Genomic DNA, 18,295 nt, shown 5'->3' on the forward strand with positions numbered 1-18,295 from the left:
TTCACGAAATCTTCCAGGGAGTCCTCAGGCTTTGGAGAATTAGTAAAACAAAGGTCATGGACAGAATGTAAGTGGAAAGTTGAATGGCGGAAAGTTGAACGGCCCGTTCACTAAGACAGTGGGCTGTAGCTTCCTGTAACCAGACAGTCTTTGTTGAAACAGGACGCTGGTTATGAAGAATTTTGCATTCTGAGCTGCTGCAGGCTGTGCTGGGAATGGAAACTAAAGCAGTCAGTGGCGGTGACCACAACCCAGAAGCTGAAACCACACTCCAATTTTCACAAATTGCTAGTTCTGGCTCTGTTCATTGCTTATGACTTTTCATTTAGATTGCAAGGATTACATTTAGTTGTGTGCAAAATAACATCTTGAAGATAGACTGAAGCAAACCCTTTAGCCCTCAGTAATTTGTACTAACCCACAAAATGTCAGTGCAAACATTTTCTAATATACAGTTAATACAATTATGGGAGTGAAAACTGGAGGGAATATCCAAAGTAGCACTGAAGAAGGACAAGGATGACAAAAGGGAAGGAGGAGGAAGAAACAGGAAAACGAGAAGTGAGTTTTCTTATGGACTTAGATTTATTAATATCTTTCCTAATCTGGGAATTAACTGTATGTTAAAGAAAATGGCGAGAGCTTATTATAAAGATAACACCATCTTATCAGGCCAATGTGCTATTGAGAATTGGCTGTCAACAACTTAAAACTGTTTAGCTTTTTCATCTAAAAACTACTCTTTGTGGGAAAAAAACTAATCATTTTAATTAAAGAAAAAGTGGACCGAAATACCAGTAAGAATTTCAAAGTGACATTTGCCTTTTATTTAGCCTCAAGTTCATCAACAGTTACACTAGCAGTGAGAATCAACACTTCTCTAACAGCTATGATTTATCACTTATCCATAGTCTGGATTCAAAATAGTTTTTTTTTTTTTTTTTTTTTTTTTGAGACAGAGTCTCACTCTGTTGACCAGGGCTAGAGTGCTGTGGCGTCAGCCTAGCTCACAGCAACCTCAAACTCTTGGGCTCAAGTGATCCTCCTGCCTCAGCCTCCCGACGAGGGTAGCTGGGACTACAGGCATGTGCCACCATGCCCGGCTAATTTTTTCTATGTATTTTTAGTTGTCTGGCTAATTTCTTTCTATTTTTCAGCAGAGATGGGGTCTCGCTCTTGCCCAGGCTGGTCTCGAACTCCTGACCTCGAGCAATCCTCCCGCCTCGGCCTCCCAGAGTGCTAGGATTACAGGCATGAGCCACCGTGCCCAGCCTCAAAATAGTTATTAAAAATGAATACATGAGTAAATGAATGGAGAATGCTTGAAAAAAATAGGTGTTAGAAACATGAGTCCTATAAAAGCTTTGATAGACCAAATCAAAGAATTTATTTCAGTCCACACCCTATTTTAAAGTTTGTATTTGGAAACCACAAGCAAAAATTTCAGAAAGAACCTCCCCAGGAGAATAGTTGAAATTTGATGTTTGTGGGGCAAATACTGTACACAAGGAGGATAACATTTTAATGTAATTTATTTGAAATGCTTCCAGAAAAGTTTAAGGCCGTTATACAAAAACATTCATTTCATCAAAACATTCATCGACTTTCTTCCCATAGGCCAACACTTTACAAACGTCTTTTCTCAATACATTGCCAAAGTGGCCGATGGCTCCTGCAAAGAATGATTCATTCTTTTCTTCACCATCAAAAGGCTTTTCTTGGCTTTCCTCTGCTTCTGTCTGCAGCAGGTTCACTCAATAAATCAATAACAACTTGAGAAACAAAGCGGTTTTAAATAAACTTGTAATAGAAAAAATTCACCATGTTTAAAATCTATAAATACAGAAATATGTTTTACAGGGTAAAATTGACCACAACATTTTTTTGTTTTTGAAAAATAATAAAGTAATATACCTTGTTTTTATATTGATATATCTTGTCACGCAGCTTCTTTGAATGCACATGATATATGTACATGATAAAATGACAACATTGTATTTACTGCTTTCTTTTCTGTAAACTTGAAAGACACAGAAAATTAAAAAAAAAAAAGCTTTTTGGCAATAATTTAGAATCATTACTACTAGTGCTGGTGTGGGTATAATTTTGCACAGGTCATCCTTAATATTTACATTCGCAGGGAACTTTTCTGTGTATTTAGTTGACTTTTTTCAAGGTCTGCACTCCACCTTGCACTGTAAAATCAAGGCTGGACGAAGAGGTTACTAGTTTGGCTAGCTGTTCCTCATTAATCAGAGTTAATGAAATTGGCCTCTGGAGAATGTAATTATAATTCTGATTACAGCACAGAACCAGAGATGGCAAACTGACCACCTAAAAGCAGAGCAGGAAAACCCAAGGCTCTGGCCTTTCTCAGAATGCACTGGGCCACGCTTTTCTCTTTTAAGGGCTCCCACAGCAGGTTCTGATGAAGTGCTTCTCATTCCAAATTCTTCCTCTCCTGTGTTTCTATACAGAGAGTCACTGACAGAGTCACAGCCTGTTTTCCTTGTCGCTTCATTCATGCGCTAAAGTGTGAGTAGGCCTGGGCCGATGAAACAAAACGAAGACAGGGCCTTCCTGTTATCCTGGCAGGTTTTCCCAGGCCCTCCTGGTTCTATTCTGATGTTTTAGGTTGGCCCCAACTATGAGAGACACCTCTCTGTGCCATGCGCATTTCAGTTAAAGAGTCACAGCTGGCAGCTGCTTTTGTCCTGGCCCTTTTTAACTTCAGCCTCTATTTCATGTCCTAACAGATTCTTACATCAAACTGGCACTAGATGAAATTTCAAGGTTCAGACAATGCTTCCTCCTTTGCAAAATTAAGCCTTCAGAATCCCCAGGGATGTTTTCACACTTTCTAGTTGAATAACATCAAATCAAGTTCACTTCAAGGGTTGATCTTTCCTGCTTCTGCCTCCAGTGCCGTCCCGAAACACGAATGACTTCCTCATTCGCTGTTTGCAAGGCCGTCTAAATTCCATGCCTTCAGCTACCACGTCAAAGAGCTGGATGAGCACTAGAGGCGGACAGGAGAAAGAACTCTTCAAGCAATCTACATAAAACAGTAGTTTAGAGATTCTTGTTTCTGTTTTTTAAAAATCCAGCAGGGCAATTGAAAGTAACTTTTCAAGTACCTCTCCATCCCTCCAGACACTTGTGAAATACAATACAGGGTAACCGTTGCCATGGATTCCAGCTTACAAACAGACTGGCAGTTACAGTACTAGGGACAAAGGTACAGATAGAAGAGACTGGGCCAACATGGTCACAAAAGTATTAAAAAGTGCTTCTCCAAACCGTTCCATGTGTGGAATGCAAATACTGTACAGGTAAGACACAGGGCTACTTCCAAGAAGTACGCTCTGTCAGATGTGGCTCTCAACATGCCTGCTGTTCCCACAGGAAGAGTCTGTCTGTTCCATGCGCTCACAGTCGAGGCTGACCTCACTTGTGTCCATACTACAGTCTGACTCACTGTCCGATTGGTCCATCTGCTCAAGTTTTGTTTCTCCCTGTGGCTCCCCGCTCTCAGTGGCGGGATTTAGGAATGGTCCCTCAGAGTCAAGCACCCCAGCCTGCCCGGCAGCACACAGAACTGTTTCTTTGGCTTGACGAATACAGTTGAGCCACTGCTGTTTGTTGAAGGTGTCATTGGCTTGTAGCGAGTGGGTCTGACTTTGGGATCCATTTTTGAAACTGACTCTGAAGAAGTTTTTAACTAGAAATGAAAAATACGTGGGAAAAAAAGTCAATGGACAGGTATTTCCCCAGGCCAAAGATGACACATGTAGCGATACTAACCCCCAGTAACCAAGGCAGACATCGCTGATGACAAAATGTCTCCCACTGATCCAGGACATGGCTCAGCTCCCACTGCAGCCGCCAGCAATAGTCGGAGTCGACACAGGTCTAGCTCTCAGTTGCCCTCACTGCTCTCAGAACCTTGCAAGTGGATATCATCTTCAGACAGTGAAGTCTTGTGATTCAGGGGACCCCAGAGTACTGGTTACCAAATCTGGCTGCGTAACAAAATCCCCTGGGGTGAGCTTGTTAAAAATACAGATTTCTGGGCCCTATCCTTAGAGATTCTGATTCAATAGGTATAAGCGGGTCTGATAATCTGTAATTTCAATAAGCGCCCTAAGCTAGAGCTTTTTCCAGTTTAAGAAGCTCTTTTTGACATCAGAACATGCCCATGACTCTCCACATGAGACTGAGTACCTGTACACTTAGTATCCAATGATTGAGAACATATGTAAAGACAAATTTGGTTGTTTTTTTTTTTTAGAGTCTCACTCTCTTGCTTGGGCTAGAGTGCCGTGGCGTCAGCCTAGCTCACAGCAACCTCAAACTCCTGGGCTTAAGCGATCCTCCTGCCTCAGCCTCCTGAGTAGCTGGGACTACAGGCATGCGCCACCATGCCTGGCTAATTTTTCTATATATATATTTTTAGCTGTCCATATAATTTCTTTTCTATTTTTAGTAGAGACGGAGTCTTGCTCTTGCTCAGGCTGGTCTCAAACTCCTGAACTCAAATGATCCACCCGCCTCGGCCTCCCAGAGTGCTAGGATTACAGGCGTGAGCCACCGCGCCCAGCCACAAATTTGGTTTTTTGAAAAATGAAATTATATTTTAATTATCTCAACAGGAGCTACATGCATTTAAAAAATGGTAGTGTACAATATGGAAGACACTTAATCTAATAACAGCAACATAATGGACATTTAATGGGTCCTGTGTGCCACATGCAATGCTTGGTTCACGGAAGCCTCTGCCGTCAGTCCCTGTGCACTAACCCTGCAGCCAACAGGGGAACCCACCACTTTGCACGGCTTAGAGGCTAAGGCAGAGCAGACCCAAATGATTCCCTGTTAGCCATATTTGGCTCAAAGATGATCTCTATCCCTTAAATTTGGGCTCTACTCTTTGATCTTAGGCAAGTGCCTTAATGCCTCTGTCTCAGTTTCCTTATTTGTAAAATGGGGAAAAACAACAAGAACCTACTTTATGAGGTTGTTATGAAGAATACATGTGATAATACATGTAAATGGTTATACAATGCCTGGCACATAGTCAGTACTCAAGAAATATAAGATCTTATTTCTTCTTCTACCACTACTACTACTACTACTGGAGTAGAGGGATTCATTAGTAGGTAAGAGAGAGTGCACATTAATCACTTGGACAATATGATGCCTATGTCAAACCAGGAGGCTCAAATGTTACTTTCCCAAAGAAGAATTCCCTGACGACCTCATCTAAAACAGACCTCTACTGCTATCCTTCTCTATCCCCTTCCTGGGTTTTAGTTTTCTTAACAGCACCTAGAGTATTTATTTATCATCTGTCTCCTTCATCACAATTTAAGTAACTCCACAGGGGCAAGGAAGTTAACCATTTGCACCGCTAGTGCCTAGAACAATGCTTGACATGTGCAATATGCTCAATAGACAGTGCTATCTTAGCTTCTTCTGCTTAATTTCTTTGTTTATTAAATCTCAGGTTAGAGAAGCCCATTTGAGTAATGTTACAGATGAACCCTCATTCCAGTTGACCATTCTTATGTCTCGTTAGAGACAAGTCTCTCAGTTCAACTGTAAAACCCACCACAATGCAACTGGTATCCATGTAGGGACTACCTGGTATTAAGCATGTTTTTATCTAATGGAAGAAGACAGAGGAAGGGAGCTTAAGGAGTACCAACTATGTGCAGACAGGTTCACTTACAGAATTTTACTTAATCCTTATAATAATCTTATGAAGGTGGCATGTATGTATCTCCATTTTGCAGATGGGAAACTGAGAATCATAGAGGTTCAACAAGGTTACACAATCAGTAGGTGATAAGACAGCATTCAAATATAGTTTGTCAAGGCTGCAGTTCTTTTCTTTTCACCAGCCAGCCACTCCCTCCAAACTACCGTGACCGAACCCCAACTGCCATCCGTACTTCTCTCGTTGTTGCTGAATGCGCCGCGCAGGGAGCCGCCCAGCCTCACTTCTCCATCCTGCAGGTCTTCCAGCAGGAGGTCCTTCACTGGGATTGGCTGACGGTACAACTGGTAGCAGAGCTGCTCATTGTGGGTGATGGCTCGAGTGATCACAAGCACTTCTTGGAACAGGAAAACATGCAGTTTCTAGAAGAAAAGAATCCACAGGATTTCCCTAAGCAACAATCTCATGAGTGGTTGATCTGTGGATCTTTGTGGCTAGAGAGGACCCCAGGGTACCAGGTTCACGCTGGATTATGAACTCGTAAGCTCAAATCTACCTCCAGGAGAACAAAAGTTGGGTAGGTCTGGGGATTTCCAGATATATCATCGCCTTTCCTATGAGGCCACATCCCTGAGGGCCCACTGGAGAAAGCCCTTCTGCCAACTCCAGGGGCCCTAGTCACACTGTAATTAACAACCTGTGCAGACACATACAGACTCCAGTGCCTATAAGGAAAAAAATGAAAAAGGGGAATAGAATGAAGGGGGCAGTGAAGGGGAAAAGAGTTAGCACTCCTCTGGCTTTGGTTTATATTACCCAATTTAATTCTGAGATCAAAATTAACAATCAAGGATGAGACTAGTATATCAAAGCCTAATATTAATATTTGCTTCCCAAACTCATAAAAAACACTTGCTCCTTCAACCACAGAGCTGATTATCAGCTTCACTCAGGAATTCCAACTCAGAGTACGGCTCGCTCCAGAGGGAACCAGGGCATGCTTCCACAGCCACAAAGAAAGATGATCAAAATTTTCCATCTCAGTTAAGCTTAACACAACCTTGGTTCTCTGAAGAAGTCCTGCTTAAAAAAGGGTGATGCCTGCTGTGTGTGATGTAGGCAAAAAGAAAATGAAGGCTTGTCTCAAACCGCATCATGAAAGCAAGTTTGCTCAGTGGAGTTGGGGTAAATTTGTTCCATTCAATGCTAAGTCCCCGTATAGTTTGGAAATGCTGAGAAATTGAAGTGAAAATATTTACAACTTTGCAGCTAGGTTCTGGTTTTCTGGTGGAAACATTCGGGGATGTCAACCCAAGGGCTTCAAAGGGGAGACCAGAAGGGGAGGGGTGGAAACTCAGATTAGAAACTTGATTTAGGGTAGAGGACGCACATTCAGCACTATCAAATAATTTTATGTTTGAGAGAAAAGAAACCTGTAGGTCTTCTACCCCATTCCCTCCACACACACACACACACACACACACACACCAAAAACTGCAGAAGTAAAAACTCAACCAAATCTTGGCTAGTGGGAATAAAATATATATATTTAAAAAGATTGAAAAACAGAGTAAAGCACAAAGTAATCAAGTTAAAGGCTTTTTAGGGTGGTGGTAGTAGAAAGAATGTGTTAAGAATTTTCTTTCAGGGGTGGGGGAGGGAAAGGATTGGTCTTGTTTTATGTACAGTATTTAAAATAATCAGAGTTTTTTTACATTGTTTTCATTTCAATCAGTCTTCTAGCCAAAGTAGGCAGTTTGAATTCAGATTGTCTGGGCTAGTCTTAGCTCCCTTTTGCCCTTAAACTATTGTGCTTTTTTTCTGACACAGGACTTTGTTCACAATAACCTTCACAACTCTACTGGGGCAAAAAACAACAAACCTCCCACCCCAACTACTGTCTTTATTTTCAAAAATCTATCTTCATGCAGTATGAACTAGAGTTCATCTTTAATGCCCTGGACACATCCAATCATATAGTCCTCAGTCCTTGACGGATGTGCAGAAAGAAAAAAGTCCCACACCCCATGGAGAAATGTATCTTCCTATCTCCCATAGGGCTTTCTAGAAAGAATGTTCAAGGAGCTGAGTGTCAGATGTTGGAAGTTCACCAGTGCTTTCTGAAAGTCAGCAAGAAGCAGAACACAGCTTTCTAGCCATCGGTAACTCCCTAGTCAAAGAGACACACATCTACAAGCAACAGACTTGACAGGTCTCATTGCTCCATTGCACCATCAGCTGGTTGGACCCGCTGCAGCCCTGACAGTGGGTTGCCCACTGATTTCAAGTAACATTTCCAAGCCTGTTCAGTCCAGGCCAAAATGGTGTCCCTTGAATTATCAAAGCTTTATTAAGAACTCTTCAATCTAATTTTGGCTTTCATTCTGAGGGTTGGCTAGATACTGAAGATGAAATGCAATCAAAATGGAGATCCTCTCTCCCATGGCTATCTTAACACAGACATTTAAACAAACACATGCATAATTCCTGCTGGCTATACACACAAATAGCTTTGTGAGTTGAATGCATTTTGAATTCTCATATAATTCAAATTCATTCATCCTTTAAACAAGCATTCATTCACTGAGTATCCAGTAAGTACCAGGTCCCCATAACAGGTTCTGGGGATTGACAAAGCATAGTAGCCACCCTAAAAGACCATGGTATAATGGAAGATACTGACAGACGATGGAGAATTCCAACCCACTGTAGTAAGTGCTCCAGGGGAGATTTCCACAGTTGCTTTGATAGTAGAGGAGGAACAATTTTAATATCTACTCAAGGATAAAAGCCAGGAAATGGGTATCTATAGGTCAGATATTCATTCAGCCAGTGGAAGACAGGTTGTTTTTTTAAAAAAAAAATAAAACAAAAACCAAACTGATCTCAACATGCCAGTCTGTGGATCAGTCCCAATCCTTAAGAAAGCAGAGTTTCTCATAAAGCTAAATACACTCAATTTAAGAGCCATCTGTTCTTCTGAGATTAAATCCTTTTAAAGTACTGTTAAAATCATCTTTTATTTTCTGAAATCAAAGTGGGAAATGTTAACTGTTTTGTTTGTTTTTGAAGGTTATGATCAAACAAAATAAAGATCTGGCAACCCTATGTTAGTTTCCAAAATTCTTTCTGAATATGTACTGGTCCATGACATTAAAAAAATTTTAAATATATATATAATGAATGAATATAATATGTATATAAAATATATTACACAAAATACATTATATTATATATAATCTTGTGACATCATACTGGATCACTGACTGACAACACTGGAAAAGCAATTTTTGTTTGACAGAGCGTTACCCTAGATAGGAGAGGAATAGTAAGAGGAGGCTCAGCCTTAAATGGATTAGGGTTGGAGGATGTCCATGATGAGAACGCTCAAGGAGAGTAACCACTTACCACACCCCGGTTGTTTTTCAGTTCGCCATGACAACACAAGACTCGTGAGCTGTCGATTAGGGCATCTTTCTGGCCTTCTTCCAAGTAAAGAAGCCGCTCTTTATAATAGCGGCATTCAGATTCCCCAGTCTTGGTGTTGATTTCTGCCACGATTCCCTGAATGATGTTTATCTACGGGAACAAAGAGCAAATAAGTATGGGGGAAAGTAAGCAAACCCATCAACACCAACAAGTCTGAGGGGCTCAGCCTAGGAGGTCACAAAGACACACTTGGATTTAATTCTGAGATTGTTATCTAAGTTGCTACTTTGGGAAAAGGGAAAAAATAAATAAATGTTTTTAGTATACCATATCTATCCATCTGTACACATATATATGTACATATATTTATTTGTATACATATACATCTATTTGTATGTAAAACTAATGTTGATACATAATTTTATCTGACGGGAAGAGGTACAAGGTACAGTCTTTGATGTGCACGACTTAACTATTGCATCCCATGCTGCACATTTCGTAAACCATGCTCACAATATTGGAAACGTAGGCATATAAAGAATTTGGCCAAGGACAGAAAACAAAGCAGAATGCAAGAGTCCAAAAAAGGGATCGTCTTTGGGAATTTGTAAGCTAGTTTCAAAGTCTCTCTACATGTACTCAATCTAATGTACAAACAATGTTTGCAAATCAGGTGTGAACAAATGGTTTGCTTATTTTTTTAGTGACAAAACATAAATGTTTTATAAAAAACAGAAAAAAGAATGGAAAGAAAAAACACAAGGAGTAATGATGGGGGCAGTTTGTAATATACACTCACCCCGATGTCTGTGGCACATGTGAGTAAGTTAGGGGTAGAAGACTACAAAGCAATGGTGAATGCAACGTTGTTAGAACAAAAAAAACAAGAGTACTGCACTGAGACATGATCACTGGGTATTTATTCCGACGTGTTGTTATTCTATCACATGGACAATGTGTTTAAATATTAGAAAATATTAATACCAGAAAACAAAGGAATGAGAAATTAGTTGAGCAAAACTCAATGATACCAATCAAAGGCAAAACAATGACTTCCTCAGCAGGCTCCTCTGTCCCCTAACAGTCCCATCTTTCTTGTGGTGGTAACTGAAAAGAACTTAACAGATGGAAAATGTTGGTATGATCTCTTCTTGGTCACATTTACTTAACAGAAAAACCAATCTCTGTGAAAAGCAAGGTTCTAAAAGAGGCCTTTACTCAGTCAAAAGCTACCATACTCCTTGTAATGTCCTAAAGTGGTAATAAATTCTCTCTAGGATTAAGTGATTATTTTTCATATGCTAGTAAAATGATAACATCTGCCTAAAGCAACTGGGTAAAAACTATTACCCGGTTATAACAACTTTTGAACTTCCACACAAGTTTGACAGAAGATCTTACAGCTCTGAGCTGAAGTCTGGTAACTGTATCCTATGGATGGATGCATAATCTGTACATTTTTGTAACTATTAAGAGTTTCAGGCTGGGCGCAGTGGCTCATGCCTGTAATCCTAGCACTCTGGGAGGCCGAGGTGGGAGGAATATTTAAGCTCAGGAGTTGGAGACAGCCCGAGAGCAAGAGCAAGACCCTGTCTCTACAAAAAATAGGAAAATTAGCCAGGTGTGGTGGTGCATGCCTGTAGTCCCAGCTACTTGGATTGGGAGGCTGAGACAGGAGGATCACTTGAGCCCTGGAGTCTGAGGTTGCAGTGAGCCAGGATGACACCACTGAACTCTAGTTGGGGCGACAGAGTGAGACTCCGTCTCAAAAAAAAAAAAAAAAAAAAAAAAGAGTTTCAAAGATCACTTATTTATTCTTTTCTCTGTTTCCCAAATTTTGGTGGTGGCATTACTTTGACTGAAAAAAACCCACATTATTTTCAAAAAATACAAGCTCTTTAGTGTCATAAAAGGTATACTTTCCTCATTGTTTCTCTTTTCCCCTCTTGGTTTTCAAAGATGACTGATTAATCACTGTTACTTTCAAGACAAACAAAAAACAAATTTCACAGAATATACTAAAGCCATGATTTATACTTCAAATTAATTTAACTAATGTTTGCTGTTAGACTAGGTGGCAGCATTCAAAGAAATGAGAGAGGGTCTCTGTCCTCCAGAAGCTTAAAATCTATGGCAGGTACCTGAGCAATTGTTGTATGTCTGCCTTATCCTTTTACCCTTCTACATTTTTAACATGTAGTGGAATTCATACTTTTTCCTTGCTTTTAAAGACCTTAGCATTAATTGCTGTGGCTTATTTTATCAGTTGACTGTAACTAGGTGTACCTGGACAGCTGGAATTAATGGGCACTTGAGTCAATTCTCTGAGTTTCCTGCAAGTGTCCAGGAAACCAGAAAGAAGATACAGTACACCCATAAAGCTGTGTTCATTTCCTAATTTAACTCAGGAACTGAACAGCTGGCATGTCACACGAAGATTAATAAACTCAAATGCCACAGTGGTTCCTTAGGCAGCTATGACTACTTTCACATACTGCTTCTTTCTCTGATATTTGAAAAAATAGAGACAAAACAATGGAAACAATCCGTGTTATCATTCCATATTCTCTGTATACATTTATAATAGTAATTCTGGGTCTGTTTTCATTTATTAAAAATGTTTTATATTCATATTTACCTGAACATTATTAGGGTCTTATCTCTCTGCACTGGTTCTTGAGAGAGATTTATTCTGCAGGATTTCAGGGAGAAATAAAGTTGCATATAGCTAGTTGCCAATAGCAAACAGTTACTGTAGTCATGCATTTAAATTAAATTTATTGTTGTATCTCTCATCAGGGTTCAAACCGAAGGGAGGGACTGGTAAAGGGAGATGATGCGAGATACCTGGTAACAATATACGGATTAAGCCCTTACATGCTGGACCCAGAATTCTCAACGTGGAATCTGAAAGCCCTGTCTGGTTCCTTGTGACGCAATGTCATCTACTCATTGGCTCCTGACATGAATCAAGAACAGCAGTTTTTGCTGCTGTTGCATCAACAGCAGGACTCTTCATCCCATTGATTTCAGTAATTTTTTTTAAGGAGTTGGGGAAGAGTGGTGGGCAGGGGGAAGGGATGGTCTGCAGGATTATTTTCTGCCTAAAGCACTCCTTAGAATGTAAAATATTTAACAATCTGGAATATCTGAATATCCAAAGTCCTATTTTAAGAAGTTCTCTTTTGCGGGAAATTTCTATCAACCTTCAAAACACTGTTAAGAAATTCTAATAAAGATTCTAATAAAGATCTTCTAATAAAGAAGTTTAGACATTGCATTAAAAACAAGACCTCTTTTTAGATCTAATCATAGGACTGAATGCAATCAACTCCCTTGGTGTGGAAGCAATTTACTCTCTGATTTTTTACTTTTCATAGATGGGAAATTTATTCAGGGAACATATAAGTGAAGCTACATTGGTACTATGGGTTTTATGTTTATCAAACATTCACAGTGCACCCAAGAGTGCAGGGCTAAATAATTCTGCTCATATGCTATGAGGATTTCGAAAAGAAGGGGAAAAAATTCTGTGTCTACACTGTGGAAATGGGCATTTAGAAGACTTGCTTTGCAGATGTTTTCAAATGCAGGTATACTGTGCTTCCTGCACAGATCTGCCTGAATAATTAGGTGCAGATTCAACTTTCACGCACTAGAGAAACTGGTTACTGGCACATCCTTTTATATTGCAAACAATCATATTCTTATCTATTTGTCTTTAATTTCAAACTTCAGCACAGTGGGTGTTTCTTAAAGTAGAATGGTATTCTTTCATGCTGCATATTAAAAAGAAGGAATCTTTACAGTAAAACTCAGAAAATACTCCTATGCTTCAAAAAAGTAATTATTTAGAGTAGCTTGAGCTCCCTGTTGTTTTCATTCCTGCAGACCACACACTTGCTGGGATGAAATATGGAGAGGAGGAAACTCTATCACGCTCTTCCCAGTAATAAAAACAGACATGATGAAGTGAGATGGGCCTCATCTTCAGTGCCTCCATTCTCCATCTGTGCTGGACTGAGGGCCTGCTGTCTGTGTGTGGGGCCTGCCAGATACACTGCACACCTCGTGAATCAGGAGAGCCTTTCCTCATTCTTCTGTCTCCTACATTCTTCTCTCCTGCATGGAAACACAGCCCAGCCCTGCACCAGTGAGGCTTCGCCACAAAGCCTGATGACCAGACAGCTCTCTGCAATTCCAAAGGCAACAGGGGCCCAAAGGAGCAGCCAGCTTTCCACATCCGGGTATAGAATCATAAAGAAGTAGAAAGCATAGCATTTGGAATCTGTACCGATAGAGTGTGAGCATCAACTCTACCACTTGCTGGCTCAGGACCTGGGCAAGCTGCTTAACCCCTCCAAGACTCATCTGGAAAATGATCCTAATAAGAACAGCTATCTCATAGGTTGTTGTGAGGGTTAAATGAGACACATAACCTAAAAGGCTATTACATAAAGTTGATTTACCTGGTACTTAATAAATGTCAGCAATTATTACATTATTGTTGTTGTTACTACTACTTATTATTAAACCCCTCTCTGGGAGGAGATAGGCAGTTTGCTCAGCAGGTTCAAGGTTTCTGATTTTCAAATTACCTATGCATATCCTCCTTCTGTTATTGTGCTCAGGCCACTGGCTCCCCCTGGCCTGCCACTCACTCTGCCCTGCCCTGCAGAGGACCTCAACCAGAACTGAGCTCTCCAGGTGGAAAGTTCACAGCCTACAATGTTCTAGTGATATGGATCCCATTTTCCCTTGTCTTCTATTACTGCTAAGGAAAAATCTATACTTCCCAAATCACCCAGCCCACATGCAAAAACATTTGCAGAGTGGGGAGTCCCCTTGTGAGCAGGTTAGACTAGGCACCCGATTGCAATTGTGGGCAGAGGGAAGCTAGATCTTATATGGATGTAACCTTCACAGATGGGCGTTGGGGCTAAGCTAAAAGGCAGCTCATTATTCTCTAACTAAACAAAGACATTCAATTCAAAATCTCCACAAAGATCTTAACTCTGTCAGCAACTGCAACCCCAGATTAGAATGACCTAGATAGAATCAAGAAATTTTAGAACCAAATTTTAAAGCAAAAGGGACCTTACAGTGTGTTTCATGTAAGCATTGTATTTGAAAGGTAGGACACTGAGGCAGAGAGAGGAGAGAAGTGACCTGTAAAATCAAAACATGATTGATGGCAGTGCCAGGCCTGGAACCCACGATTCCTGAGTCCCAAGTACCTAGGAACCCTTCCATTCACCCATTGACCCAATCCGCTAGCCACTGTGTGGGAAATAACAAGGGAAGAGAGGAAAAAAACAGACTTACAGCTTCTTCCAAGTGCTGCTGATCCGGATTATCATTTGGTGTGTGCCTCAAGATTTCTCGAAGAAGCAGAGGGTATTTCACCAGACGGCTTCTTGGAATATCAAGGAAATTCCAGAGATCTAGTTTGCGGCTAAAGGGGGACTCTAAACATCGCTGTAGGAAATCTTGGACTCGGTGATCTTGTTTTTTGTGGTCCAGCAGAGCTTTGGCAGCTACTTGATTGCTGCAGTAGCTGTCATAGGAGCTGAGACAAGGCAGCTAAGAAGGAAACAAAGAGAAAATTGGAGTGTCAAAATAATTAAGCTCTGAAGCTACAAGTGGCATCACTCATTACGACTGAACAAACACATAACTGGTCTCCAGGCCTGGCTAACGTTCCTTTTTTTTTTTTTAACACACTCTCTAGAAAAGTAATTTTTAAAAATAAATTATTGGGTCTAAAATTTTTAAAAGTTTTTTTTGTAGAGACATAGTCTTGCTATGTTGCCCAGGCTGGTCTTGAACTCCTGACCTCAAGTGATCCTTCCTCCTCAGCCTCCTGAGTCACGGGTTACAGGTGGGAGCCACTGCACCTGGCTTTTTAAATTATTGGTTTTTTTTTTTAATTTTTTAATTTTTACTTCTTTCCAACATTCCTTTATCTGCATGGCTGGAGGAAACCAGTGGAATCTTCAAAATGGCAGGCAATAGTTTTCTTAGGCTCTGGCTTGCTTTCAGAAAGTAATTTTCTTACTTGTACATTTACTTTCTTGATTGTTAAGACCCCCCCCCTTTTTTTTTGTACTTTCTACCAATCTAAGCTAGAAACAAACCAAAATCACTGCATATGCATACAGATAAGAATTTTCCTAATCTTCCAAAAATATCCAGTAAGTTGAAAGCCTACTATCTTATTTTTAAAAATAGGATTTAGTTTAAAATTACGAATAAGAAACTAATCTAGAAGACTAAGTGGCACCAATGGAAGCAAGGTCGGACTCCATAGCCCAGTCCTTGGGGTGACTTGGGGCAAGCTCCTCCACATTAGTTTAAGATTACCTGATTCCAAGGTGGCCCAGTTATAAAGGGCCTCAAGAAGTTAAGGCAAAAGTATGATTAGTAAAAACAATCAGATTCAGGAAGCATTTATTAAAGTTTTTGAAATGAGTTCTGACAGGCCAGGAATGATTTTTGGCTATAACTAATGGTTAACATCACAATACCATGCAATGAACGATTCAAGCTTAAAGACTTTGGAACATTTCAACTCCACTGCCTTCATTCCAGCAAAATGCTAATTTCCCTGACATGTCCCATCAGTCACATTGTGTAAACACCATGTCAGAGACTCAATGGAAAAAGCTTCTCATCCCCTTTTTCTACTTCTCCCTCTTAATGGCACCCGAGGGCTACCGGCCTCCAGAAAGTTACCAGAGGCAGTAAGACGTAGCCGATGGCCTTGCTGCATTTGTTTCTCTCCCTTGGCCTAGAAAGCCGCATTCACTATGACACTTGCCCTTCAGCGGGATTTGGTGTGAGACACCGGCAAGAGGGTGTCTTTCATTTCTGCATCCTCAGTGCTTTCCACTGGGCCTACCATACAGCAGACGCTCAAAGTTTTTGTTCTGAATGAACAAATAAGTGAATGTTTAAAGGATTATAAGATTAGGTAATATTTGATGGTTTGGGAACAGTGCTTAAAAATAAAGTGTGGCAGCATCTGAAAGTTTAACTGTTCTGCTGCTGCTTTTATACCTCTTATTGAAATTATTTTCTCAGTGACTGAAACCAAGAAAAGATAGATACCAGTGAAGTAATATTTTAAAAGTTCACCATTGAGCTTAACATTCCTTAGAAATGTCTGCCTTCCTTACATGCTATTAAATAAAAAAAAAAAAAAAAAACCCTCTACTTGTGTTAAAAAGAGCTGTAGAAATTTTCTCCTCAACCTTATATTTGCAAGTGATAATTGGTACTTATATACAACCCCCCCCCCCAGACATGGTGCTGTGGCTTGTAATTTAGATTTTTCAGAGTTAATTAAACAAGGCCTCAGGCCCTCTTAATTTCATTTCTACTTCCTTGCCTCTTAAAAAGATCTGGAAATGCCCAGTGTTTTCATTATGGAGAAACAAATCAGCAGTAACCATCGGATGTAAACTAGTGAGGAACCTCGCCCGCACGGCTGCTCACTGTCCAACGGGCCATTACGCTCTCTGATCCCACCGCCCCGCTACCATGGCAACCAAATCAGGCTCTGGTCCTGTGTTCACACCTGACAGGGTGCTCATTTCCTGGGCATGACCTGAAAGGCTATTTGGTTTAGCCATCGGCTACAAAAGACCACAAGTGATCTTTATACAGGGGATGGAGAGTGGACACATCTTGGCTCCCAAATACATACACACTGACTTATTGAGAATGTGAGAGGTGAAAATACAGTGGTTAAGAGGACAGACTCTGAAATCAGGGAGAATCAGGCGCACAGCCTAACTTGGACAGCTGCTAGTCAGTGACTCTTCTGAGCCTACTTATAAAATGCATACACTAATGTCTTCCTCTCTTTTTTTTTTTTTTTGAGACAGAGTCTTGCTTTGTTGCCCAGGCTAGAGTGAGTGCCGTGGCGTCAGCCTAGCTCACAGCAACCTCAAACTCCTGGGCTTAAGCGATCCTACTGCCTCAGCCTCCCAAGTAGCTGGGATTACAGGCATGTGCCACCATGCCCGGCTAATTTTTTTCTATATATATTTTAGTTGGCCAGATAATTTCTTTCTATTTTTAGTAGAGATGGGGTCTCGCTCTTGCTCAGGCTGGTCTCGAACTCCTGACCTTGAGCAATCCACCCGCCTCGGCCTCCCGGAGTGCTAGGATTACAGGTGTGAGCCACCGCGCCCGGCCTTCTTCCTCTCTTTTAATGAGATAAAGCACATAAAATGTGTAGCATGGAAACTGGCTTCTGGTTAAGAATCAGTAAGTGCCAGCAATTATTAACTGCCTCTAGAATAGTTTTGTTGAAGAAACTGTGGTTTAGAGAAGCCAAGCTACTTGCTGTGCTGGAGACAAAACCAAGAGTCTGAAGCCTGTTTTCTTGCCTCTCCCATGCCCTTAAAGCTCTGAACTACTCGCCATCTCTTTAAATAAATGGACTATCAAGACTTTATACGGGAACTTGTTCACTTTTTAAAGAAGTTCTTCCTATCTCCCTAATATCGTGAAAAGTGACAGAACAAATTGATTTTTTTGGCTTCCATGTACCCTGCCTCTCTCTTAGGAATTAAAATTTAATTAGAACCCAAATTAACATGAGAACTTGCTGCCTTGGAGAGCTTATAAATTATTTTATTACTGAAAAAATGTTAGCACGGAGGTAAGTCACTTGGGAAGGTATTTCTTTACGACAGGGAAGGCTTATTCAAACAAGCTGACACATTAGGGAGTGAGGGGACATTGATTCTCAGTAACCAGGGTGGTTCCCTGAAAAAAAGCAACCACTCTGTTTCAGGTCTTCAAAGCAAAAGTAAGTGATTCATTCTAAGGTCAAAACGACTGGCCAGGACTGTCCTACTTGGAAGGCTCACTTGTTTAAAAGGGGTTTTTTTTTTCCCCACTTTTTCCCTTTGGGGGGAAATAAATCAATTTTCCATGGGTCGAATGGGCTCTGACTTTTCTCATTCAAAGTTCACTGAGATGTTTATTTTGTTCTGTTAAAAAGAACAGAACTCAAACAGATGTACCCCTTGGTTTACAGTTCCCACTCGCATGGACACATCTGCAGTTAAAAGAGGAAAAACATTTAACAGGTCATCGAGCCTGATAAATAAGTGCCATTTCTTATGAAGTCTG

General features: G+C 40.6%; 1 protein-coding gene across 7 annotated transcripts in view; it reads right to left on the reverse strand.

The window, feature by feature from the left end:
- Positions 1-1,522: 1,522 nt before the first annotated feature.
- The window catches only part of ARHGEF3 (Rho guanine nucleotide exchange factor 3), a 255,558-nt gene continuing 238,785 nt past the window's right edge, over positions 1,523-18,295 (reverse strand). For 5 of the 7 annotated variants that reach the window (XM_069473719.1, XM_069473720.1, XM_069473721.1 and 2 more), the window contains 4 exons: positions 14,474-14,731; positions 9,128-9,298; positions 5,955-6,141; positions 1,523-3,721 (listed from right to left, as the gene is read on the reverse strand). In XM_069473719.1, the coding sequence (XP_069329820.1) occupies positions 3,369-3,721; positions 5,955-6,141; positions 9,128-9,298; positions 14,474-14,731 (969 nt within the window). In that variant the 3' untranslated portion in view covers positions 1,523-3,368. The remainder of the gene's footprint in view (positions 3,722-5,954; positions 6,142-9,127; positions 9,299-14,473; positions 14,732-18,295) is intronic. The other 2 variants (XM_069473725.1, XM_069473724.1) reach the window with 1 other exon arrangement.

This window comes from Eulemur rufifrons, chromosome 7, assembly GCF_041146395.1.
Source record: "Eulemur rufifrons isolate Redbay chromosome 7, OSU_ERuf_1, whole genome shotgun sequence".
NCBI classification, from domain to species: domain Eukaryota; kingdom Metazoa; phylum Chordata; class Mammalia; order Primates; family Lemuridae; genus Eulemur; species Eulemur rufifrons.